Consider the following 26,060-nt stretch of genomic DNA (forward strand, 5'->3'; position numbering starts at 1 on the left):
AACCCAAGAAGACTCAGAAGACGTCAACTTCGACTGCAGTAACTTTGAACTACGACACTAAACTTAACGACTGGTTCAACTGCGAAAACCAACCTTGCCCCAACTACCCAGAAGACCCAAGACATCAACCAAGCAAACAAGAACTGTCAGAAGTTTCTTTTGAGGAAGAGCCTTCTGCAGAATTCCAGGACGCCCAAGAAGAACCCAACACTGAGCCACAGCATCAAGATGAAGGACCCTTGATTCCAGAATGTGAAGAGGAAGAACCCTTTATGCCAATCACCCTTGAACAACCAGTCACCATGGTCAACCCAACCAACCCAGACAACGGAACCCGAGACATCGTAATGAGCGACGAAACCAACCAGAAGATCCCCGAAAGGTGAATCAATCCGCCATCTCCCTTCACCGGCAAGAAGGAAGACCTCAACACCTTCCTCAAAGATGTGAAACTTTACTTGAAGGTCAACAAGCACATCTACACCGATGACGACAGCAAAATTCACCTATCTCCTTTTCATTCCTCAAAGGAGACGAAGCCTCCCGCTTGGAAAGAAGCATGGCTACGTTCCAAGGAGACCGATTCCGATATCGAATTGGGCACCTGGAAGGACTTTGTTGCCATCTTCAAACAGGCGTTCACCCCAATCAACGAACAAGAAGACACCTTACAGCGCTTGAAGACGATGACCCAAGGGAAGAAGACGGCTGAAGAGCATGGTAGCCGACTTCAAGATTGTCCTATCAAAAACCAACCTCCTCTCCAAAGACAACGCCAACAAAACCGAAGATCAAAGAGTTGCAGACACTGGAGACACTGTAGCCCGAGACTACTTCCAAGCCAGTCTGAACGATCCACTTCGAAAGAAGCTCTTCGACCTCGAGAAACCCCCTCGAACCTTCAAGGAGTGGACAGAGAAGGCCATTGAAAAGGACAACAACTACCGTCGCTACTTTGCCCTCATCAACAAAGCTTCGACCTCAACCAGGCAGTGGAACTTCAGTCGCCCCGCTCCTGCCAAGGACCTATGGCCATGGACATCGACACCATCATCTCCAAGTCAAAGCTTAGACCAGTCTGCAGGGACCGCTTTAGAGCAACACATCAGGGCAATTGGCCTTGGAAAGCTCTCTCCCCAGAGAGAGCCGACCTGATCAAGAAGAGGAGGATGCTTCCGTTGCTGAAAGGACGGACATCGCTCCTGGGAATGCCCCAATAACACCACCAACAATCACTCTACAGGGACCAGCAACCAGAACACCAGTAACCGTCAAAACTGGTCTTTCCGCCCAAAGAATGGCAAGGTACACCAACATCCGGGCCGCGATCCAAGAAGCAGGAGAGGAGGTCGTTGAAGAATTTTACAAGGAACTCGAGACCAACCAGGGTTTTTAGAATGGAGACCTGCATCAACGTCAGTGTCTCCCTATTTATCAATTCATTCTGCCTTAGTAGCCTGAAAGAACAATAAATGCTTATTTATTCCAATGCATCTTGAGGGGCGAAACGGAGAATGGAAAGATAATCGTCGACACCGAAGGAATGATAGATTCTGGAGCTGGAGGAAAATTCATCGACCAAAATTTTGCCCGAAACAAGAAACTCCCGCTCCAACTCCTTCCAACACCTCTGAAGGTCTACAACGTAGACGGAACCCTGAACAAACAAGGAACCATTCGATATTCAACCACCATGAACATCACTATCCACGGACACACATGACCCATTACCTTCTACATCACCGGCCTTGGAAAACAGAAAGTCATCATGGGTTTTCCCTGGCTTGAGGAAGCCAACCCCATCATCGACTGGAGGAAGGGTACTCTCGAGTGGCGACAGAGCCCTTTGTCAACACCACCGATCAGACCCACCAACAAGCCATACACCCTGATCTCCAAGACCACCATCAAAGAAATCCCGGACACTGAACCTCAGAACCTCGACCCACTACCTGATTGGTACCCGACCACTTCCCCTATGATACCCAAGGATCACTTCAACACCTTCGAAACCTACGTCAACAAGCTTATGGAAGGGAACTTCCATTGGGATAATGACGAGGGATCTCTCTTGACTGACGACCTGGTGATCTCATTCATCAATGGAGAACTTTCCGACGAAACGGAGGACATCTGGATCAACACCACCCCTCACCCACTCACAGGCCTTCGAGCTCAAGTACAACCAGCGAGAAGAAATCAAGGACATCAGGCAACATGTACCTCCGGAATATCACAAATATCTCTCTGTCGATGAGAAAGTGGCCTCCCGATTCCCCGAGTCTCGACCTTGGGACCACAGGATAGATCTGAAACCAGGATTCGAACTGAGGTCATCCAAGGTTTACCTGCTCACACCAGAAGAAGAGAAACTCATCAAGGGATTCATCGATGACAATCTGGCCAAAGGATACATTCGACCGTCGGACTCCCCACAAGCATCTGGATTCTTCTTCGTCCCCAAGAAAGACGGAAAGAAACGCCCATGTCAAGACTATTGCTACCTGAACGAATGGACCGTCAATGTCGCGAAGAGCGAACACTAAACCCAAACTTAAGACCAGAGACGAGGAGCGGTGAAAGCGACGAGAGAGCTTAGAGCGATGAGCGACAGTTTGGAGTGAAGACTAGAGTGATGAATTGACGAAGAGGTCAAGCTGAGGAAATACAGAGCAGACTACCTAGCTTATATACCTATTCTACAGTCTACATAGCCGCGATGAGTCAAAATGACGAACAAATGGCGAAACGTCGAAGAACAATAAGAAAGATCATGAGGCTGCGCGAAGGCTGCGCGAAGAACAAGAATATGACAACAATAATGGAACAAGAGGGTGTCAGGATGAGTCGAAAGGCAGTGCATAACAATAAGAACAATGGAAATAGGGCGAAAGGCAAGACGAGGCAGTGTTCCATAAGTGAAAAGGTCCATAGAGGGAATAAAGGAGCAAAGGAATAGGGGAAACGAAATGATAAGATGCGAGACAGATCAGATAAGATAAAGATGAAAAATAGGGGTTATACCGGCTGTTCACGACAGTCAAGAACACTTATCCCCTTCCCCTGGTTACGGACCTCATGGACAAACTGAAAGGAGCCAAATACTTCACCAAGCTCGACGTCTTGAAGGGTTACAACAATATCCGTATACACGATGGAGACCAGTGGAAAGCAGCATTCAAAACAAAATTCGGCTTACACAAACCTACGGTTCGGCATGTGCAACTCCCCGGCAACCTTTCAGGCAATGATGGACCACATAATTCTCTTTGCAGATTGAAGGGAATTTCGTCATCATCTACATGGACGACATCCTCATCTTTTCCAAGACCAAGGAGGAACATGAACGACACACCAAGGAAGTCCTTCAGATCCTCCACGATAACGATCTCTACGTCAAACCAGAGAAATGCGAATTCACCAAGGAAAAGATCACTTACCTCGGATTCATCATCAAACAAGACCGAATCTCCATGGACCCAGCAAAGGTAAAGGACTCCAAGACTGGCCCGCACCACAAACCATCAAGCAAGTCAGATCCTTCCTCGGCTTCGGAAACTTCTACCGGAAGTTCATACGGAAATATTCCGACATCGCTCGACCGCTCAAACAAACTCCTCAAGAAGAACCAAGCATTCAAGTGGACTGACGAGTGCCAAGAAGCTTTTGACACTCTGAAGAAATGCTTCTGCGAAGAACCTGTTCTCATGATGCCTGACATGTCCAGACCATTCCAGATTGAATCTGACGCCTCCAAATATGCCTCTGGAGCAGTCCTGACACAGATGGACTCCAATGGTAACCGCCACCCAGTTGCCTTCTTGTCTAAGTCCTTCTCCCCCGCCGAATGGAATTACGAGATCTACGACAGAGAACTCCTGGGAATCATTCGAGCACTTGACGAGTGGTGCCACTACATCCAAGGAAGCCCTCATGAAACTCTGGTCTATTCCGATCACCTCAACCTCACGTACTTCCGATCTCCACAGAAGCTCAAACCCCGACAAGCACATTGGCAATTGAAACTGACAGAGAGCGGCATCAAGTTGTCGCATTTACCTGGACACAAGATGATCCTATCGGATGCCCTGTCCCGACGCCCCGACCTGTGCCCTGAAGAAGACCATGATAACGAAAACATCACCCTGCTACCGGAAGAACTATTTGTCAACCTCGCCAACTTGAAAACCCTCACCGTAGGACTCGTCGACATTGCTCTACAAGAGGAGATCGCCAAATGCCAGGATTTCAACACGGAAGCCACTGACGCCCTGAAGATCATCCTAATTGATGGACCAAAGGCCATGAAGGACGATTTACAAGATTGGACAGTAGAAGAACGCGACGGATTCCGACTCCTATTCTACAAGGGGAGAAACTATATCCCTCAGGACCTAGACCTTCGACGCAAGATCCTACATCGATACCACGATTCCCTAACGGCAGGACACCCAGGAGAACTAGAAGCCTTCAATAACGTCAGCCAACACTATTGGTGGCCAGGAATCAGAACATTTCGTTAAGAACTACGTCAAAGGATGTGGAGTATGTCAGCAATTCAAGATCAACCGTAACCCATCAAAACCCGCTCTCGTGCCCATCCCACCGGCCAAATCACTCCAACCATTCTCCCAGATCTTAGCCAACTTCATTACCGACCTCCCTGAATCCAACGGATACAACTCTATCTTATCTGTGGTGGACCACGGGTTTACAAAGGGGGTAATTTTGATCCCATGCACCAAAGAGATCACAGCAGAACAGACTGCACAACTCCTTGTCGACAACCTCTTCAAACGCTTTGGTCTCCCAGAGAAGATGATCTCCGACCGCGGTCCCCAGTTTGCTGCTCAGGTTTTCCGTCACTTCAACTTCTCGAGATCAAATCCGCACTGTCCACCGGCTCACCATCCCCAAACTGATGGCACCACGGAACGATTCAATTAAGAAATCGAGACCTGGTTATCAATCTATTGTCTTGCCTTCCCACAAGACTAGTCAGAACACCTTGGCATCCTAGAATTTACCCACAACAATCGAAGACACTCCGATCGGCCATATACCCCATTTGAACTCATGATGGGAATAGCACCCAAAGCGATCCCAACCTCCTTCGAATACACTCAATTCCCATCGGCAGAACAACACATCAAAGCTCTCGACCGAATCAGACATGAAGCCCTTGCCGCACACACATTGGCCCAGCAAAGGATGGCTCAAAGGATCAAGTCCACCTTCAAAGCCTTCAAGAAAGGCGAAAAGGTGTGGTTAGAATCCAAAAACCTCAACCTGGGATACCACAACAAGATCAAAGCCAAAGGAGAAGGATCCTTTGAGGATCTTAGATGTGTTAGGACCGACCACCTATCGGCTCAATATCCCCGACCACTGGAAACAAGTCCGAGTTCATGACGTGTTCCACGCCACCCTCCTCACGCCATACGTTGAGAATGAAGTCCACGGCCCCAACTTTCCCAGACCACCTCCGGAAGTGGACGATGTTTACGAAATCGAGCGCATTCTGAAACACCGCAAAACCCAAAGCGGACTGGAGTACCTTGTGCTTTGGAAAGGTTACTCCGAAGAAGAAGCAACGTGGGAAGATGAAGACAACCTCATGACCGGAGCAAGCAAGATCCTGACACAATACAAGACGACTCATCTGAAAGAAAAACCAAAGAACCGCAAACAACTTCGGAAATAAAAGGTCCAACCAGTCAGACTCACTTCCCCAGCAAACCACCCATCTGCTACTTCACCCCACAAATCCATTTGCCCCCCTTCGCTACTCTCACACCTTCTCCCCTTCCGAAATGACCAACATGATCATCGACTCTGGTGCCGCCTTCACCTTCGAATTCCCTGTCCCCTCCACCAAATCAGTCACTGAAACCACCGCTGTCGAAACATCTACCACTGAAAACACCCCTGCCAACGAACCCACTGACCCCAACAAAGGGGGTAATTCCACCTTTATGACCTGCGCTGCCGAACTCATCCACCTGCTCGCCGATCCCCGCGACTGGACTAACCTCAAGAGATGTGCAGGATATGCGCATCACATCGTCCTAGACCGCCTCCGAAATCTCGACCGCCACATGGTCGAGATTCACAGAGCCATTCTTCGCATTCCCCCTCAAGACCGGCGCGTAGGTTCCCAAACCCGAGTCACCCTCATCAACCTCCGCCTTTTCCTTTGGGAAGAGTTCCAAGAGAAATGCGAGGGAATTGTCTACAAAGCCCTTCACAAAGCCATCGTCCCCGCCTCCATCGACCTTCGTGATCTCTCGGCGCGCACCGACTGGACAGGCCAGAGAAGAATACGCCTGGATCACCTACACTCCCCCTTACGAGAATTCCCCCTACCACTCTCCTGCCAGCCGCCTCAAGACCTGTTACAACTGCAAGCGTGACGGGCACGTCATCCGCGAGTGCGGGTTTGAGAAGGAACGACGAAGGGCCCATCATCGCAATCGCTACCAACGATCGAAAGCCGCCCACGATTATGCAAGGACGACTCAAGAAGCCATCTCTAGGAGGTCCGCCGGGATCAAGATTCCCCTCAAGTTCCGACAAGCCGATCGAGGAAAGAAGGTCTGCTTTGACGAAACCCCCGCAGGAAACAACAGTTGGGATGACAGTCTGATCCCCGATTGGTCTACCCCTGGCCCCAACGCTAGTAGTTGGGATTGAAGGGACTTCAATCATACAAAGGGGGTAATGTTACGAATTCCGCCCCTATCTTTTCTCTTCGCGTCCTTTCTCTATCACATGACTCACTTTCTTGTTCACATGATCCCTTTCTTTATCTCGTGACTGTTTTATCAGTTAATTCTTCTTACTGCTGCGGCGCAGCCTTCTTTGACTCTTTATGACTCCTTCTTGCTGCGGCGCAGCCACTCTCTATTGTTCTCTAATTTATCTCTGCTGCGCTCCGCAGTAACCTGTGCTCGCACAGCCTTCTTCTCTGACTTCTCTTGACTCATATTCACGTAGCTAGATAGGTATATAAGCTCTGTAGATACCTCTCTTGTTCCTTAGCTAGTTCTCGTGAATCATACCCACTTCTCCTCTTCTGTCGAACTCGCTCTAGTCGTCTTAAGACAATACCTCTTGTGAGGCACTCTTAGACGCCTATATTCTCGAACTCGCCTCGGAACCACGACTCTACAGTCGACGTGCATGCTCACTCGAGTTCGCGTCCCTTGACCGTAACAACAAGCCCTGAAACACGGAAATGTATTGCGAACATACCAAGATACAAATTTTCCAAGGTGGAAGGTGGTTGTCTGAACTTGAGCCGGAAATCCTTGGCTGGCTAGCTCTCAGTTCCGTTTATTACATCATTACTCACTTTAATCATTAATTTTATATCTGAGGGAGAAAATCTAAACAACTTAAAGAGTTATAAAGCAAATTAGAATAATAGAATTTTCTAAATGAGAGTTCGAGAGCAATGAGTTTGAAGACACCTACCAAATATAGTAAAAGGTTCCCAGTTGACTAATGGGAGTGGCCATTTTGCGCGCGCGCTCGCATTAAATTACACTCAGCTTATTTAAGCTGAGTAATCCCACAGGGGTCAGCCTACCCTTGCTTTTCACTAGACTTGCATGAGAGCAAATCACATGACTTAGTTGTGCTACCTATCTCTCCATTACAAAGGACAGGCAAGCAAAAATAGATTAAAAATGACTTAGAATCAGAACTGATTGATTGATTGATGGATTGATTACAAATCAAAATTCCGTCAAAAAATTGATCTCAATCATGATTGGATCAGTTTTGTATGATTGGAAAACATGATTTACATCAGAATTGATTACATTTCATTAATATTAACCTAGCATAAGCTGTCAATGCTCATTAAAGATTAAGGGGTTAGAAGCGTTTCAAATGATGAAATGAAGTGAGGAAATGAAGTCTGAAAAATAGGGCAAAATTGAGTTGCAAAGAAACGATTCCTAACGGACTCGTAACTCTTCCCCACTTGCAGTGGTACATCGTCTTAAGTGTTTAATAAAGAGATAAAACTGAGTTATGAGAAATGTGGAATACCGCAGAATGCGAAGAGGATGAGTAAGACGATTCTAAAGAACAATAGCAAAGCAAAGAATGAAGTCATAAAGAAGTATAGAGAGGTCACATGCAGAATCTGGGCGCCTAGAGGGTGGTTACGAAGTTCTCCACGCGGTCCGCACCAGCCCTCAGTTGCGGGTCGCCTCGGTCGGCTGGTCCTTGCAGGTTGCTAACAGTAACGGAGTGGTGAGTGCGGAATGGAATAATGAGTACAGGTATATCCGCGGATGTACCCGTGCTCAGCCTTAAGGAACGGAAGTATGAAAGAGGCGGAAATATGAAGGTTGGGAATAAGGGTAAGAAGTGATGTAGTCAGAGAGAAGGGAAAGGGGATAGGAGAGTGAAGAGTTAGTAACAGAGGCAGAGTTTGTAGCACACTATCTGATCCAGAGGCAAGGTGCAGGTATGGATTTTGGGGGCATGGGTACCTGTGTCAAGGGTGTGGGTACCCGTACAGGTGCACCCTTGCATTTCAACACTATCTCTCGTGAAGTTAATACACTAATGACTTTACTGCACATTTGCCACTTCTACAGGCACTGCTGGAACCAAGTTATTCACCCCATTCTGATCAACCACAGGTGTCACACCAATTAGACAAGAATCCTCCATCCTCTTTCCATTCATTGTAGCTGGCTTTCCTCTTGCTTTCCTCTTCAACCACCCCAAACTAATGCCAGCAGCATCACTCCTCGCCTCACTCCGACTCACACCCAAATGATGTTCCTCCCAAGTCTTGTACAACCCCTCCAATGTTGTCCATACACCCTCATACCCCAACCCTCCCTTCTCCGGACTCAACCTTGCCCTGGAGTCATCCACCACGACATGTACGCTCGCGAGATTGAAGAGACCTGTTTGTAGGTTAACTGTATCGCCCTTCAGTGGTGGAAGGACAATCGAAAGGAATGGGAAAGCGGCGGTGATGAAGTGCTGCGCCACATAGTATGCCTCGACCAAAAACGCCAGGAAAAGCATCATCGTCGGAGACAAATAAACGAAAAAGCACTCGCCCTCCGAGAGCCTGTTCAGCACCGTATACGCATCGCCGTACGTCGGCACGGGTCCCGGATCCGCAATACAAAAGCTCTGCCCTCCAATATCTGGCAACTGCTTCGCATTCCCCTCCCCAAGGTCGATAAGTCGTCGTTCGTAAAGAAGATGGGCGAGGGCGCAGTTCTCGACGTAACAAAACGACTGAACCGAGTTTTCGAGGAAGGTAGGGTTGGATTCGCGCACCAGGAGCGCACCGCAGAGTAAGTCTCCTCGGGGACCAAACACGCCGTTGCCCGGTCGGATAGCACCCACTCGTAGGACCTTCCCCTTCTCCGCCACGCCCGTAGCCGTCCCATCTTGGCCCCGCACCCATTCCTCCGCCAGCCTCTTCGACACCGCATAATTGCTAAAGTACTCCCAGTGCTCTTTGGGCAACCTCCCATCATCATCGTTGATAACCTGCACGAAATCTCTTGGTTCCTTCTCCCAGGGCCATAGCAGGAACCGTGTAGACTTGATCCCAATCGAAGCCGAACTTGTGTAGACGAGAGCGTCAACCCCTATCTTCTTCGCTGCCTTCACGACGTTCTTCGTTCCTTCCAGGTTAACGCTAGTCGACCTCTCCAAGAACACAGGGTGACGTTCCCAGAAGCGGATGTTGGCTGCTGTATGAAAGACCGTGACCGGAATTTCATCACTGTCCAAATTGCGTTCCTCCTCGGGCCAGGGCGCACAAAACGCCTTCTCTACAGCGTCGGAATCCCTGACATCCACCTTGAAATACTGCAGCCCCCTCTTCCTCGCCTCCTCGACCTCAAAATTAACCGGTGGGTTTATATCCAGTACCCTGATCCGTTTAGGGTCTTCGCCTCTAAGTAAGAGGTGCACAACGACCCAGCCGCCTAAAAACCCACTCTAAGCATCGCGTTTTCGGAACGTAATACGCATGCCAACGATAAAAGTGTTCGTTAGCAAAAGTAAATACAGTGAAAAGCGACACGCACCCCTCCGAGGACAATATACCGTCTCCCAGTCTTCGGGGGCAACTTCTCCTTCAACACATCATCTAGCCTCCTCCCACTCCCATCCCCGCCCTCCAATATCTTCCCATTCCCTATCGTCCTCGCGTGCTCATATTTCGACCGAGTCCTCGCCTCCATCCCCCTTCTCAACCTCTCCACATCCTCACTTCCAACCCTCCTCCCCGACACCCTCTTCGCTCGTTCCGGAATCGTCCTAAGCCGTTTATCATTATGTCGAATATACAGAACCAGGAGGCCGACGAAAGAGAGAAGGTAAAGCGCAATCTGCGGGAGAGTCATCACGCTATCGCCTGTGGTCGTTCGCTAACCGGGGTCGTCTGATTTCTAATGTAGGAGACCTTAGCACTCCGATCGAGTCGCCAGGTAGGGTCACGCAATGCCGTGGTGGTGGTGGACAGAGCGAAAGGAGTGGTGGGAAGCCCCAACGGTGACAGTCCCAAACAAAAACCGAACAACTGCCAAAAAATATTCACACCTCCATGTGCTCGGAAACCACCTCTATATCCAGTGGGTGTCGGGCTACATTATACCTCCTGCGATCGGGACACTAACACCTCGGCGTTCAAGTAGACCCATAATCAGCTATTAGTCACGTCGAGCGCGAAGCCGACGGAAAGGAGAAATACAAGCGCTGAGTAGCGCCAATCACAATGATAGAACAAATCACAACAGCTCGAACACCATTAGCACACGCCATATAGAAAATGACAATGAACATTGAACTGAATCCACAAAGAAATGTACAAGAATGCAACAAATGAGTATGAACACAACAACCGGCTTCTCCCTCCCTCTCCCCAGGCCATCACAAATGCCAGATAAGGACAAATCACCTCCTCCCAGCACCAATAACCCCCACAGCACCACTCGTTCCCCTCGTAGGCGACTGTCCTTTGCCCCCATTCCCACTCCGTCCTCCCTGACCTCCACCCGACCCCGATCCACCAGCACCAGTCAAAATCTTCAACCCCAACCCCTTCCCAGGTTCAAACGCAGGTGCCCGACTCGAAAGCGTGCTACTCGAAGCCACAGGTGCAGCCGACGGTGATCCCTGATTTTTAGACTGCAAAGGCGATAACGGGGGTACATTCGAGGTAACAGAGGAAGAGCCACCGAATGAACTGGTCGACCCACTCGACGGTAGGACATTCAAAGCACCCAACGAACCCCTCCTCGCCGGATTGGTCAAAATAACCGGAACGGTCTGCTGGGATTGTTTACTATGTTGCCCCTGCGACGCCTGCTGATGCTGGTGATGCCCATAATGCAAATTAGGCTGAGACCGCGCAGGTGACGTCCAAATACTCGAGTTCGACACAAACGGATTCGTACTAGTCGAACTCGCAGACGAATGCGATAACGAAGTTGAATGATTCATCGACCTCGTTCCCGTGCCCATCTCAGTATAGTTGGATCGTTCGGAGGAAGCGAAATTGGGGGAGGTAAAGTTGGGCCGCTGAATGGGAGCAGGGAGGCTAGGTCGACTGATTGGTCCAGGTCCATTCGTGCTGGCGTTGGTCGTCGAAGTGGCTCCATTCAAACTGGTATGCCTCGTCCTTTGCGGCGGGAGATACCCCGGTTCGTACGCCATCCTGGGATGAAAGTGTTGTGTCGGACTGTGTTGTTGTTGTTGCTGAATCCTCTCCCGTTCACTCTGCTGTTGTTGCTGTTGCTGCTGCTGCTGAACAATCATAACCTCCCACTCAACCCTCTCCAATATCCTCTCCTCCTCTTCGACCTCGTTCATCACCTCCCTCAACTTCTTTTCTGCATCCGGAATAGCCCCAGCCTCCACCTTCTCCTTTTTCGCCATCAACTTTTCCAACTTGTTCGTCAACGCCGCCAATTCTGCCTTCATCCCCTCATGTCTCCTGCGTTCCTTCTCCATCTCTTCCTCCCTCTTCTTCCCAACCCTCTCCGCCTCCTTCTTAATCTTCTCATACTCCTCTTCTTTCCCCTTCCTGACCTTTTCCAAGCCGGGAATCTCACTCTCAACCTCCCCAACCTCACTCTCAATCTCCCTCGTAGCAGCCTGCGCACGCTTGACCGCCTCCTGCAACGCCAACACCTTCTGCCTCGCCCTAACCTCCGCAACAGCATACTTCTCCGATGCCCTCTTCAAAGCATCAATCTCTGCTTTCACAGCCGCATCCGCTTTCTGCGAGTCCTTCCTAGCGCTTTTGATCGACGCCAACAAACCATCCTTCTCCGCATTGACCATGGCCAGACTATGCCTGAGCTGGGCTAAGCGTTCTTCGAGGCTTATAGCAGCAGGGGTGGAGGTAGACGGTGGAGGAGTAGCAGGGGGTGTATTAGGAATCGTTCGACTGGGCGAAGTGGAGGGTGTAGATAGGGTTTGAGGAGGATCCGAGCCCGACGAAGTGGAATGCTCATCTGGATCGGTAGACGTCTCGCCTGTACTATCCGGATCTGAATTTTCTTATACACCGTCAATAAAATCTCACCAAATAGAAAAAAAAAAGACATACCATCGGCAGTCAAAACATGCCTCCTAATCACAGTCGCCGCCCCGCCCTGCTGAGTAGGCTGTCCACCACCCGCGACCTGCCTCTCCTGCGCCTGACTCTGGCTCTGGGGAATAGCCAAATCAACATCATACTCTCTCCCAGGCATAAGCCCATATACAATGACAACGCCCTCATCCCCATTCTCCCCAATCCGAATCAAAACCCTCTGCCAATGGACACCATTCACCCGCACCTGCAGTCCCTTGGATAGGATATCAGCAAGTAGCGAGGTCGGCTTCTTGTTCGATTTCGAGGTCGAATGAACGATCGCAGACGTCGTCGATGCCTGCTCCTCGTCTTCAAGTTGACGATGACGGTCTGGAGGATACGGAGTGGCCACAGGAGTAGCAGTCCCGCCTCCAATTTCCACGACACCCCCACTGGGTTCTGTTGTTAAAATGAAGGTGGCTGATACGGAGGTAATTTCACGGGTGTACAAAGATAGCTGGGCGTTCCACGGTCGTATCGAGTGCCATTTCGAGTTGGTACTCTGGTTGTTGTTTGGAGGGTCGAGGTCAGGAGCCATTTAGATCATCGACGTTCGGGAGCAAGAACAACTTTGCTGGTTCGGCTCACGCGGCGATTGACCCGAGTCATGCACAAAGCGGAACTAAATGGGCGCTCACGACAAGATGGACTGAAAACAGTGTATTGATCCTACATACATAACAGCTACTGGCTATACGACATTACCACCATCTGGGGAGAATCTATCAGCAAAAGGTCACCAACGACACATCAGATAAAGGCTCAGGCGAACATAGTTATCCGTCACAAAGGAATTTCGGACATATGCTTGTATATTTTCGAAGCATCATTGAAGTTGAATAAGGAACAAACGCTCACCTATCGCATCGTAATCCCAATCTCTTCCGCTCGTCGCCAGTCGAGCCTGCAAAAGCGAAATAGAGCGAAAGCTAATCAGTAAAGCCATCCCTCCAACAAGCACACCGCATCATAGAATTCATTCAGCGGGTGGTGAGTACGTTAGCACTGGGGGCTCATTCCAGTAGTCGCCCGCTAACGGTTTTCGTCTTTATGACGATCACTGCACTCGAGTTCTTTCAACTCACACCATGCTCCTATGCATCGGTTCTACCTATAAAGGAGATATTCGTCAGTAAAACTGTTGATAGCGATTTCAGAAAGTTGCAGGGCTCAGTTGGTGATGCATGTTTCGACAATGGCTCATACCAAAAGTCACCGGTCGAGAAAAGGGAGAATATCATCAAAGCAAACGAAAGGAACAATAAATTCGAGCGATAAAGACGAAACGAGGCTTACCTTGAGTGCTGGGATCGTTCTCTCAACGACGACAACAAGAGAAATTTTCGACAAAGGCTGCTGCCGGAGGCTTGATGGAACTTGCACGCGATTCGATCTCCGCTTCAACCTTTCTATCAAAACGTGTTTTCCCACACACCTTTTTCACATTCCTGCCATTCCTCATCCTCTCTGCACGACAGGTAAGAATCCCCTCCAACCGCTCTTTATGATGATCCAAAATCAGTTCTGCTTCCGAATTCAAGGGCAATCGCTCTGTAGTGGACAACCTTTTACCAAAAAAAAATATTCTGATCCCTCCATTTTACGCCCTCTTCAAACGCCATACTAACTACCTCTCAGTTCTAGATTCCCGCGTTTTTGCATCTACTTATCGTATATCTACAACCCTGTGAGCATCTTTTAATCCAATACGCACTTCCCCTCCATCAAAACCTCGATTACTCGAATGAAGAAACCAAGTTCATCCATTCGTTGATAACCCACCCCACCCGCAGCTATACGGGTCGGTCCTGCCAACCACTCGGCCCTACTCTCAGACCCCAAATCTGAGTAGGTACGGTCGATGGGAACGCAGGATTTTCGTGTGCTCTTCCAGCGTTTTGCTGGTCTAGCGCCGATCCGTATGGAAGTGTGTTTGTGGTTTCGGGCCAACTGAAAATACCGGCTTTTCTGACCTTTTACCATCCCTCTCCATCTTACAATTGAGTCGCGCTTTTACTAACATGCTCCCCCAGGTAATAACTCTTATGTATGCCTTGTATCTGTATCGTATTCTCGAATGCTATCATTTATTGAACGCCCAACCGAACCTGACGGATACCTAAGTATTCGCTAAGGCGCGAGATCCCTCCGGCCTTACACAACACCCTTGGGCGCTGACCTCAGGTTCACTCCCTTCAACGTCAAGCACAAGAAGCCATGGCTTGACACCGCGTCCCCCACCCACATCCTCCCATCCTCATTCATTCTCATCGATTCCAACTAACCTCTCCATTCTAATCGCTGTTGTTTATAAAACACCATATGCCGTGCGGGACGAACCTTAAGGTCGTACTCTACAGCTCCAGTCGCGTGAGTACCCTTCATGTTCTAAATCGATTACACCTACCAACGTCTCGCTTCAGAACATCCATTCTGAAAGCTAAACGGACATGCTGTGGTGACATTCGTTCATTCCTACTCGACTGTTGTATCGAACATTCCCTCCAAGCATATAGCTGTGGATGATGCTGTGTTCACAGCCATTCATTAGAGGCTAAAGGTGTGTCGTTGTTTCCCGTCAACCTTCCAACGTTGGCTCGCGTTCCACAGCAGTACTTTCTTTCAACTTACCTGCTACGCCAGAGTCATGAAAGCCACGCCCCAGGGAATGTGGTTCAGTGCTTGGCCGCTTGCACTGACACAACAGGGTAGTAAAGACCCTCTGCAATGAAGACCATGAGGGGCCACGGAGATGAGCTTTATCTTGCGCTCGTTTTTTTCCTCTTGACCGCTTGGAATTCCTGCGACCGTTCGGTCAAGTAAACCTGCGTTCCACGGGATCCTCAACCAGATTGGAAGAAGATAAGTCTGCGAACCACCGCACCTGACATCCCGCTCGCATTAGTGAGTTCTTGCATACACGTCATCCCTGGTTCTAAATATAACTTTGCAGCTTGCCCAAGTGTCCATGACCATAAACCCCTTCCAGGGGGAAAGTGAGATATGGCAAGCTTTGTATGTCCCAGCTTGTCCCATCCCCATCGAGTCGCCTTTCAAGCTTAAAACCCCAGCCCACAGCGTTGGAGCCACCCCGCTGGGCCATTCGATTCCTTCCCTCCCCGCCCCTTTCCCGGGATCTGGTCCCACCCACCGCTCTGCGTCAACTGGCCTATCATGGATCCCAGGCGACGCGAGCGCGAGCCTGAACACGAGCCCGAAGAGGTCCCCCTTCGTACGTTAACCGCTCGCACTGTCTTAGCACTGGTCACCTCACCTAAAATATCCCACAGAATTCTTTCAACACGCCCACCGTATGGCCATCCACGGGGGTAACTTCATTCAAGCCCGAAACTTCTTCGACGTCCGTGTCCAGGTTAACATCGATTTGGTAAGTCCTCACCCTGTCACGCATTTCGAGCTGCCTTCCGACTGTACCTTCTGTCTCCTTGTAATTGCTCTGTGCTCTCAACTCCAGACCCCAGCTGCCATCGCCTTGACTGCCATTTCGACTGCGGCGCTTTGTTTATTTTAAGACCCGGGCCACACCGCTTCGCCTAGATCCCAAGCTAACAGCATAACCCCTTTTCCCCGTCATGTTGAAAGGACTTGACCTCTTGCCTTTATCCTCCCGCAAGATGGGTTCTGGTCCTGATGCCCGTGGATCAGGCGCTAACGGTGTGTTACCCACAAGGGTTCTTAAAAAAAAAAGTCGCCAGCGCCAGCCCCCCGTTCGTTGTTCGATTTGTTCGACGTTCTGCCCACCTCTTTCCTGTCCCTACCCCTCGTCTCATCCATCAGCAGGCTGTCACAGAATCCAAGACCTTGTCTCCAACTCCGACTCCCCAACTACGGTCAATCCTTGTTCGTTCTGCGTGCATGTGTGTGTGCTGTGCATAGTGTTTGAAGTGGCAGGCCACGACCGTTTGTTTTCCCTCCGCCCTACCCCACTCGTCGCTGGACATCGATACCCGCCCTATGGCCCCAGTAACTTGCATGATGTGTTCACGACGTGTTTCCGCCTGAGACCCCCTCCGCCGCCTGTTGTCTTCCACATCCGACTCTCGACTCTCGACTCCCGCCTTCCGTTTCCTGTACTTATTGCCATGGTATGGTCCATTCATTCTCAGCGTTCCCAAAACAGCTTCAAAGCCCATCCCTTTCCTGAGCTCATCGCCCTGTCTCATTTATCTCGTTTCGTTTCGAAATGGGCTTCAGTGATGACAACTGGGTTCGATGTGCCGTCGACGTCTTTCGTTTTCCCTGACTCTCATTCTTAAAATCTACAGTTCATTTCCACCAGAAGCAAGGTGCGTCGGTATGATCATTGTACTGTCGCATCTTGGGGAGGATAACGCGTGGATTATGATTGGCCGAATTCCTTTCCTCCTTCCCAACTTTACGACTTCCCTCACATACGGACCCTTTACTTTAATCCAACCCAGCTTTCCTTAAAATTCTGCTCTACCTCCATGCTTTTTACTACTTATGTCTTACTTTTCTCTCTGTTCCTCCATCCCCATCATTATTCCCTGCTCATCAATTGCATTTGCTCCTTTGCCCCACGTTCGTATCACCCTTTGCCCAAGACGGGTTCACAGCTCTGTCCTGGTCGTATACCATATAGTCTGAATGTCCTTTATTCCTTTCCATTCGCGAACATTCAATCATATTTTTCCCCTCCTCTACGCATCTCTACACGGATTGGCATGTATCGCCGTATTCTCTCAACACCAAGAACTAAAAGCTGGCAGCTGCCTTCAAAGGTGGAAAAGCTGATGCACCTTGGGGATAGAGACACTACAACTATCCCCCGCATACTCTTTATTGCCCCGTGCCTGGTCCCGGTATATACTACATGGACCATTCACAATCGTAAGACCCTCGACCTAGAAATTGTACTTTGTCCGTCCCGTTCTAACCCCGTGCTGACTCCTGAGTAATACTCCACCAATGTCTTCACAACACCCCCCTTCGTCGTCCACACTCCCTTGTACCCCAAACCACCCTCGCCAGGACTCCTCCTTGCCTTCCGATCATCCACAACAAAATGGCACGTATTCCCATTAAACATGGCGGGTTGGATGAATTGCAAATGGCCGGAAAGCATCGGTAAGTGCTTTCCGAGCAAAGGGAAAACTCTCCCGACATAGTGTTGAAGAAGGGAATAAGCTTCAAACAGGTGCGAGAGAAGGACCATGAAGGTGATAGATATATGCGTGAAGCGCACCGTTCCGTTTGTGAAGATGCCCATGATAGTGTGTATATCCCGAAATGACACAGGCGGGCCAGGATCCGTCACACAGAATGTTTGGCCACCGATATCAGGTAGAGCCCGTCCAACAGGACAACCCAAGCCCTCCTTCTCTTCCCGCCATTCCCCTTTCCTGTTGACGGTAGCGGCATCCAAAAGCCGTTGCTCATACAATAGGTGTGCAAGCGACGCATTCTCCACATAGACAAATGAGCTGACAACGTGCGCTTGCCAGGCAGGTGTCGATCCGCGCTCGAGACAGTCGTCCATCCAGCATGCCCCGTAAGGTCCATAAATTGCGTTCCCTGGCCGAATGCAGCCTGTTCGTAGGATCATTGTGCGCCCGTCGGGTAAATTTACCGTTCTCCCATCCCAACTCCTCACAAGTGTCTCCGCAATCGCCTTGGACTGATGATATGTGGAGCAATAATCCTCCCTCTTCTTTTGCTCCTCGACGTTTTTATCGTCCTCCCAACCGCCATCTCCCTCGTTAATCACTTGATACAGCCTTTCTGGTGGCCCTTCCCAAGGCCACCCCAACGCTCTGTGACTCCTACACCCAACTGCCGCTGAACTTGTGTATACAAGAACATCCGCATTAACACGAGAGCTTGTCGCAGCTCGCAACACATTCAGGGTCCCATCCACATTCACGGACGTCGACCTTGGCAGGAAAGCAGGGTGGCGCTCGAAGAATCGGACAGACGCTGCTGCATGGAAAATCGTAAGGCCTGGGCGTGTCGGTTTCTCTCCCTCGTGAGCTCCAGACTGAACTGAGTTGCGAGCTTCCTCATCACTCCAAGGGGCACTGAATGCCTCCTCGATTGCCCTTTCATCCGTCACATCTGCACGCACATACTCCACACCTCGCCCTTCTCCGACCTGCTCCCGCACCAGTGGGTTGACGGGCGTGGGCGCTAAATCAACAATCCGGATGCTCATCGGGTCTTCGCCTCGTTTCAGCAGGTGAAGGACAATCCACCCTCCAAGGAAGCCACCCTGAAAGCCAACAGAGATTAGTGGGTGAGCCCAACTATGTCTATGGGCTTCTCCGCTCGGAAGACCGGCTGGCACCCAAAATTAAACCCAAACACACATCACTCACCCCTCCAACCACGATATACCTCCTCCCAGTTCTGGGCGGCAATTGTTCCTCCAGCTCCCTCTCGTACGATTCTCCCTTTTCTTCGTCTCTCTTTCCATTAGAGGCCTCTCCCTGCACCTTCAAAACCTCGGCTTTGACGTCCTCCGGCGTAACCGCTTCTAGTCCAAGAGCTTGGACTGATTCCGGAATGGTAACAAGTCGCCTATCGTTGCCCCAGATGTAGGCTGCAAGTAGGGATACTGCGAACAAGGCCCATGCAAGGCCCAATATCGCAGTGTGCTGAATGTAGACGAGCATCTTCAGTAAGGCGGGCTTGTTGCCGTCAAAATGGCTGTGTCGAAGGGCACTCCTCCCCCAAATCGTCTCGTTGGTACAGGGCAGCGCGGGCGGTGACGTGGCTGAGTGGGCGACGGTGGATAACAGTTTGGATGTAGACTCCGGTAGGTGCACTGCGGGCTTACATGCAACCTGTGGCCTTCGTTCACATCTCTCTCGTAAACCCACAAACTCCACTCGGCTTCGGCCTCTCCGTAGGCTAATCGCACTAACGCACTCTCAGCCGCAACGGGGCTGCGCTCCGAGTCCCTCGATTCTGTCGGTGGGGGTACATTGTGCCTGGACGGGCGTCATGACATACAAGGACCGCGAGTCTGTGACAATCTGAGAGAGTGTGAGCAGGTCATCTAGACAGTATCGGACATCGCTCATCTGTTCCCATGACTTGATAATCCTCCTGCCCCAGTCGGTGCTCTCACTGCTGTGAATGTCGTAACATGCTGTGCAGTGTGGATGTTTTGGTGAGATTGTCGAAGCACGAGAAGTGTGGAGAGAGTAGTTGACAAGCTTGATGCGATGGTAGCGCATCAATTGAGAATTGATGTCAGTGGTAGGCGCTTAATATTCTTTCGGATTTCAATGAAACCTTGTGCTTACGGATTAATAAAAGGGTTTGGATGGTATCCAGAGATGATTTATCTTCGCTCCTCTTCGTCGATGACAGGAGGGAGCTCTTCGGAAACTCAACTTCTACTCGTCGCTACCCCTTCCTCCGAAAGGGGCCGCCCAATCACCTGCCTCTCCGAGTCCCCTACCGCTCTCGGAAGCTTTCTCATTTCCTGCTCGTATGGTCAAAAACACCTCAGTTCATCATGCTAGATCTGGATCGGAGGCAGGAGACCATAGACACGAGTTAAAACTCTCACTACTCTATCCTGTCAGTCAGCTGGCAGCGCTCAGTAGCACTGAAGCAGTGAAGCATAGTCGCTTTTCCTATCCACTGACTCGCTCCTTTCCAAGGGCTACGCAGTTCCGGGCCTAAAGTCCGGAAATTTTCCCTTTTATATCAGACGTTACGAGCTCACCTTTTCTTGTAGCTAGCGTCGGGATTAGAGAAGAAATACCGCAACGATCTAAAACTTGGCCTTCGAAAGAAGACCGGCGCCTATTATGCTGTCACACTGGACGACTGCAGGGGTGCTGCAGGGTGCTGCACATGGAAGCCATTTATGGCGGCTTCCGGCCCCGTATCCTCCTTGGAGCTCTTCAGCCTTGAAGACAGGCAGTGGCAATGCCGGCGTGTGTAGTTTGAAGTTGGCCATGTTCGCAGTTTGGGACCGACACGGTGCCGCGGAAGCCAGTACCTAGTGTAGGATTCACGGCAAAGTGAAACACCTGGAATTGAAGTGTCGCGGGCAATGGAAGGTTGACGGCGCGTTCGACGAGAAATGTTGTGGCGCTAAGTGTGGATTGTGACTGTGGACAATATAGTGGCGGCGAGTTGAAACCGCGACGCCCCGATGGGCGCTATTGAAGCGCTGGAATCTATCAAAAGATAACGTACCGTTGATTGTGAATCGTGATTCCTTACACTCGTGTTTCAGATTCCTTAAGACAACAAGTTACAGTAAGTAATTCAGACTTGGATTGGTACTGCTGTAAATCTGTTGTACATGTGTGATAACCGAGATGGTAGAAAGGCGAAGAACCCGAGGGAATACATAGTAGAAATGAGTGATTAAGGCAAGAACGCTACTAATAACACAGGTATCAGAATCGAAACGAGATAGCAAACGGGATTCGAGAACCAGAAAGCGAAGAATAAAAGGGACGATAAGGAACTAATAGGGCGGTCAGGATAGAAAACAAGTCGGCAATACTACGACAACCAAGATTCCGAAATGCGAATGTAAGGAAAGGAATGGTAGTTGCAACGAAATTTAAATATATATGCACCATGAAAAAGAGCGAAAGCAAACCTCATGAGCTTGAAGGAGATTGTGATTTAGCTCAGACCGAGGATGTCCCTGACCTTTTCTTGCAACAGGGTTTTCGACTTGAGCGTCTTCGTGAGGAAGTCTCCCAAGACGATGCCCCACAGAAGTCCGAGATATGACGCTCCTCCATTCTGTAGAACGCGAAGCTCTCATCAGTCTAAGGTGGGTTGGAGACGAGGGAGAATGCTTACCCTTCCAATGCTGATGGCCATGATGTCCGTGGTCCCCTTGTACATTCTTGTCATGGTCTCCCCGCGCACCATGCTCAGGACGTTCTCGATCACAATCGAATTGTGGCCATAGTTGATCTTGGTCATTTGCTTGACTTCAGGCCAATCGACGATGTCGCCGAGGGCAAAAATACCAGGGTGATACAGAACCTCGAATGTTGGATGTACTTTGACATACCCTCGCTCCGAGAGTGGGGACGGGCGCAGGAATTTGAGGTAAGGAGTATTGGCGCCACCACCACGGCACGTAATCTATGATCAAATGTAAATGGTTTGGACATTTAGGGGGAATGGGATAAATAAAAGTACCCACCAGCAAGTCACAGGCCAGCTCTCGCCCTTCCCTGGTCTTGACCGACGCATCGACCGGAGGATTGCCACGAATGGCGTCATTGAGAATAACTTCCACCCCTCTCTTTCGGAGTCGGTTCAGGAGCCCTTTTCTGAACCGGTCTGGGTAAACGTCGTTGAGAACTAGTCGATCTCCTTGAACTATCGTAACCTTCTTGGACTGAAATAGAAACACGGTCAGCCAGGGCGTCAAGTGTATGGGAGCGAATCAATAACGTACAGGATAGACATCCATGAGTTCCCCTGCTAATTCTATTCGGAAATATTAGAGCACACACGCACACAGGCAAGGCGGATGCAAACTCACCGATGCCAACTGGCCCACCTCCAGCAATAACAATATTCTGTGCATCCGAGATTTTCTTCCTCCACTTCTCAATGTGGTCGTGGTATTCCTTTGGATCCAGAGGGAAGTTTACCAGACCTTCGTACACCGATCCCGTGGCAAGAACTAGGATGTCGTATCGGACGATCTCCCCAGTGGAGAGCAAGAGTGTTCCCCCGGCACCAGCGTGGACGGGCGGAGTATTCTGCAAGTCCGCGAAGTGGGCGTCTTTCGCCGGAGGGCTGTAAGGACCCCTGGCGACCTCGACGCTTTTCACACTCGCCACCTTCAACTCCCCTGGGAAATGTCCGAAGAGCTTCTCGAAAGGTAGGAACACAGTGTTCAGGGATGCATTGGGGTCGACCATCACCCGCAAGGATCCTAGGAGGTTGATGTACTGTGGACGGGGCGTGATGAGGATCAGCTTGTGCTTCGTGGGATGTAACTGGGCTGCAAGTCCTCGGACGACTGAGCAGAGCAGAGCAATGCCAGCAAGTTCAAGTTGGGTCAGTTTCGCTGGAGGAGCGCAAATGAAGTTAGATGAACGTACCTTGACACCCAGCAGCACCTCCACCAACGACTACGATGACAGTCATCTCAGAAAAGCGAATTTAGAGAATGGTGGAGAAAGTCGAAAGAAAGCGAGATAAAATGTCGTGCGTCGTACGTGCGAGGCGAACCTCAACGTCGTCAACCGTCGGGGAGCGGAGGAAGTGAAGGGGGGAAGGAACGTGAGGGGAGGGAGGGACTGCGACCGGCACAAAGAGGTTCGTTCCCAGGTGCTTGCCAGGTTTATATGTGGAACAGGCACCCTTCCATCGGACATCGCAGTGACGAGAGCCTATTCAGATTCCAAAATGGGTGCCTGGTCCGTGGGTCCCAACATGGTGTCAACCTGAGGCATGATAAGTCTGACCATCATTTTTACCTGTTACGGCAAGGCAGGGGAAGGCTGGGCAGTCGATGGCGGGTCAAGGGACCAGGGGAACCAATTGCAATCAGCGCTTGACCATGTGGGCATACGCTGTGGGTATCTCACGTACTCGAAAGGAAGTTTATCAAAGTGTTAAAAAGACTCTTTTCGAACGCTACAACACGGAGTCTTTCAGGAAGCCGGTTCAGGCCCGACATTCTTCACCCCCCTGGAGTAGGCAAAGATTTCCATTCCAACCAAATGCCATGCTCCATGATGGTAGTCTCACAAAGGCGAAGATCAACTGAGTCACCCAGAGTATCTTGCACGAGTGCGATGGTGAGATTGTTGTCGCAGACGACCTGCACAAGCCACCGCAGCCGGGGTCGTTGCTGGTCGTGGTCAGAGAAGGCAGAACCAGCTCGAGTTGCTCGCATTGCAACCCAGCAAAGTAGCAACGGTTGCCAAAATTAGACTAGAAGTTGATCTGTCTACAAAATGATTTAAAAATAGATTTACAGGCGTCCACACTGGACCACACAAGATCGACAACCATCGTTATCATCATAACCCGTATCCCATAACCTGATTGATGGTCACCCATCTCTATCTCTTCGTCCTTATTGAACCAGAGTCTCGCGTGAGCCCTCGACAACATCCCTCTCGACCGTCGCCGCCTATACTTCCTGAGATCCTATCAACAAGCCAGGCTCGCACATCAATCTTCGAGGTTGGCATAGACGATTCTCTCAGCCTTCTCTGCTATCTCGGCAGTGACCACGTCCATAGGTGGCACGATCTGGCTTCCAAAGACCAGAGCAATACCTGTCTTGGGGTCGAGGAAGTACCAAGTTCCTGCCCACCCTGACCCTATCAGACGGACAGAGGTGTTAGCGCAAAAATCGGAATAGCTGTAGCACATGCAACACTCACAAAATCCGGAGCCCGCTTTCCTTCTTCCCTCCCAATCCGCGGTATTCACTGCGAAACCATTGCCCCAATCGAGGTCGTGGGCGCTCGAAGGATCCAAGAACCCGACAATGGCGGTGAGCATTTGACCTCCAAGAGGGGTCAACTTCGGCTGGAAGAGACTCTTGACCGTCTCTTGCTTCAAGATTGCATTTGGCGGGTTTCGACCAGCTTAAAAGAGTCGTAAGAACCTACGTCATCGGCAGTAAGAGATAATGTCGCATACCTTCAATTTGCAACAGGTGTCGAAGGATAGCCAAATAGTCGGGGAGAGTACTATACGACCCAACCCCACCGAGGTTCATTGCGACTAAATGCCATTGTTAGTTCCACGTAAAGAACCGACACAGGGACGATATATTTACATACCTGGCTTGGGGTAGCGCGGAATCAAAGGTAGCCTGTCCTCCCAACCTGAGATGCTTCCATCTGGGTTGCGGAAGCATAATTCAACCAGACGTTCCCTCAGTTCCGCGGTGAGGTGGTAGGTGTTCTTAACTCCCAGGGGTCCGAAGATGTGCTGTTGCCTGTGGGAAATCAGAACTGGGAACAAAATTCGCGTCGATGTGAAGAACGTACGAGTAGGCCTCTAACGACTGCCCGCTGACTTTCTCGACGATGAACCCAAGAACATCAGAGCTGTAGCCATAGCAGACTACATGGGACAGTTAGCATTGACAGGTGGGTACATGGATTGAAGTACCGACAGGCTGTTCCAGGCTCAAAGATGAGTGGGATACCCGGATATTTCCCCTAACAAAAGGTAAGTCGGGATAGGTGCTAGAGCGAATGGGCAACACATACCTTCACTTGTTCGAAGAATTTCGAGTACTTGTCTTCCCCTTCCTCGTACTCGAATGTGTATCCAATGGGCAATCGATGGCGGATGGCGGACGTATCGGTGGGGAGTGTTCCATAATAAAGGCCGCTGCTATGGGTGATCAAATGGTTGACAGTGACGGCTTTTTCAGCAGGCTTGAACTTTGGATCAGGATCGGTATGGGGGTCTTGTAGAACTACCGCGCTTTCGAACTCTTTGAAGAACTTGGAGACAGGGGTGTCGAACGCGAGTTTACCCTGTTCAATAAGCTGTAGGGCTGCGAGCTATCAAGCCGAGGTGAGCATTGAGAATGAAAAGAAATTGGTTGGGCTACATACAGCAGCGAGAAGCTTCGTCATACTGCAGATCCAGAACACACTATCTTCAGGGGTAACTGCAGGGCTGGATGGGTCGCCATAGACCCTGTTACCAGCAGCGTTTGCATAGATCTGCTCGTCGACGTTGGAGACGGCAAGGACAAATCCTGGAAGCCGGCCTTCCCTTGCAGTCTGAGCCTGGATACATCGTTAGTTTGGATCTCCCAGATATAGCGAGTCAAAACAACTTACGACAAGCTCGTCGAGGGCGTGCTTTCCAGCCTCAGATAGTTTGGGCATTGTAGATGGCGATTGAACTTGGCCGAGCGTGAAAGGTTGGGGCCTTGGTTGACAATCGGATGGCGAAGAACCTTTCGCACTTATAAGGTTCCCTTTTTACGTTCCAAGCTACTTGTCGGCCCCGCAACTGATCATCTGAAGCATCTTTGAATGGCACAGTCGCGTGTCCCAGTCCCATGACTCATGGGCTGGTCCCTGAAACACTATCCGGTTGCCGGTGCAGCTGCTTGAATCCGGTGGCCATGGGCAAAATCAGGAGGGCCAGAGATTTGTCCTTAGTCACTTTTGCAGCGCCTATCAGGTCTTCCAGATCGCCGCAGAGTGTTTCCGAGCCAGAATGGCCCGCACCAGATCTACTTACGCCTCACGCGCACTGCGCAAGCCGCTGAGAGCGTTGAATCAGAGACCGGCAACTGTTGAGCTACAGGAAGGAAATGAAATATCTCAGAAGCGCTTACCAGGGCTGCATTGCTCATGCGCACTGCGCAAGCCGCTGTTTGCTTATATTCCGTCGGGCCTTTGAGATAGGCTCGTTCTAAGGATTATTTACCCTCAATGCCATTACTCGCAAA

The 26,060-nt window shown here is 50.3% G+C and overlaps 7 protein-coding genes across 7 annotated transcripts; 1 reads left to right on the forward strand and 6 right to left on the reverse strand.

The window, feature by feature from the left end:
- Positions 1 to 8,163: 8,163 nt before the first annotated feature.
- Positions 8,164 to 10,397, reverse strand: CC1G_10898 (hypothetical protein; the record flags this gene model as incomplete). The annotated part of the gene is made up of 4 exons (XM_001838983.2): positions 8,164 to 8,323; positions 8,594 to 8,646; positions 8,791 to 9,946; positions 10,099 to 10,397. 4 exons carry the CDS (start codon positions 10,395 to 10,397, stop codon positions 8,164 to 8,166), a joined length of 1,668 nt encoding a protein of 555 aa, XP_001839035.2.
- Positions 10,398 to 10,947: 550 nt separating this feature from the next.
- CC1G_10897 (hypothetical protein) lies at positions 10,948 to 13,172 on the reverse strand (the record flags this gene model as incomplete). The annotated part of the gene is made up of 2 exons (XM_001838982.2): positions 10,948 to 12,557; positions 12,608 to 13,172. 2 exons carry the CDS (start codon positions 13,170 to 13,172, stop codon positions 10,948 to 10,950), a joined length of 2,175 nt encoding a protein of 724 aa, XP_001839034.2.
- Positions 13,173 to 13,492: 320 nt separating this feature from the next.
- Positions 13,493 to 15,019, reverse strand: CC1G_15709 (hypothetical protein; the record flags this gene model as incomplete). The annotated part of the gene is made up of 6 exons (XM_002910234.1): positions 13,493 to 13,538; positions 13,720 to 13,745; positions 13,931 to 14,010; positions 14,070 to 14,101; positions 14,349 to 14,607; positions 14,920 to 15,019. 6 exons carry the CDS (start codon positions 15,017 to 15,019, stop codon positions 13,493 to 13,495), a joined length of 543 nt encoding a protein of 180 aa, XP_002910280.1.
- Positions 15,020 to 15,808: 789 nt separating this feature from the next.
- Positions 15,809 to 16,166, forward strand: CC1G_10896 (hypothetical protein; the record flags this gene model as incomplete). Its single annotated transcript, XM_001838981.2, has 3 exons — positions 15,809 to 15,866; positions 15,925 to 16,022; positions 16,110 to 16,166. The coding sequence occupies 3 exons, from the start codon at positions 15,809 to 15,811 to the stop codon at positions 16,164 to 16,166; spliced, it is 213 nt and encodes a 70-aa protein (XP_001839033.2).
- A 1,332-nt stretch (positions 16,167 to 17,498) lies between these two features.
- Positions 17,499 to 19,287, reverse strand: CC1G_10895 (hypothetical protein; the record flags this gene model as incomplete). Its single annotated transcript, XM_001838980.1, has 2 exons — positions 17,499 to 18,884; positions 18,991 to 19,287. The coding sequence occupies 2 exons, from the start codon at positions 19,285 to 19,287 to the stop codon at positions 17,499 to 17,501; spliced, it is 1,683 nt and encodes a 560-aa protein (XP_001839032.1).
- A 1,984-nt stretch (positions 19,288 to 21,271) lies between these two features.
- Positions 21,272 to 22,765, reverse strand: CC1G_10894 (hypothetical protein; the record flags this gene model as incomplete). The annotated part of the gene is made up of 6 exons (XM_001838979.2): positions 21,272 to 21,394; positions 21,455 to 21,745; positions 21,807 to 22,004; positions 22,065 to 22,096; positions 22,152 to 22,685; positions 22,738 to 22,765. 6 exons carry the CDS (start codon positions 22,763 to 22,765, stop codon positions 21,272 to 21,274), a joined length of 1,206 nt encoding a protein of 401 aa, XP_001839031.2.
- A 793-nt stretch (positions 22,766 to 23,558) lies between these two features.
- CC1G_10893 (beta-lactamase) lies at positions 23,559 to 25,506 on the reverse strand. Its single transcript, XM_001838978.2, has 9 exons — positions 25,441 to 25,506; positions 25,210 to 25,386; positions 24,856 to 25,155; positions 24,759 to 24,804; positions 24,631 to 24,706; positions 24,421 to 24,578; positions 24,278 to 24,361; positions 24,016 to 24,222; positions 23,559 to 23,952 (listed from the first exon to the last, which is right to left on the reverse strand). The coding sequence occupies exons 1-9, from the start codon at positions 25,486 to 25,488 to the stop codon at positions 23,801 to 23,803; spliced, it is 1,248 nt and encodes a 415-aa protein (XP_001839030.1). The 5' UTR covers positions 25,489 to 25,506; the 3' UTR covers positions 23,559 to 23,800.
- Between the last annotated feature and the right edge of the window lie 554 nt (positions 25,507 to 26,060).

Source organism: Coprinopsis cinerea, assembly GCF_000182895.1.
Source record: "Coprinopsis cinerea okayama7#130 chromosome 11 map unlocalized cont3.11, whole genome shotgun sequence".
NCBI lineage: Eukaryota > Fungi > Basidiomycota > Agaricomycetes > Agaricales > Psathyrellaceae > Coprinopsis > Coprinopsis cinerea.

Coding starts and splice junctions, on each gene's coding strand:
- CC1G_10893 (XM_001838978.2), bottom strand. CDS start 25,488: ATGCCCAAACTATCTGAGGCTGGAAAGCACGCCCTCGACGAGCTTGTC. Junction 24,362..24,420: donor TCCGCGCTACCCCAAGCCAG/GTATGTAAATAT, acceptor AATGGCATTTAG/TCGCAATGAACCTCGGTGGG. Junction 23,953..24,015: donor GAAAGCGGGCTCCGGATTTT/GTGAGTGTTGCA, acceptor TCCGTCTGATAG/GGTCAGGGTGGGCAGGAACT.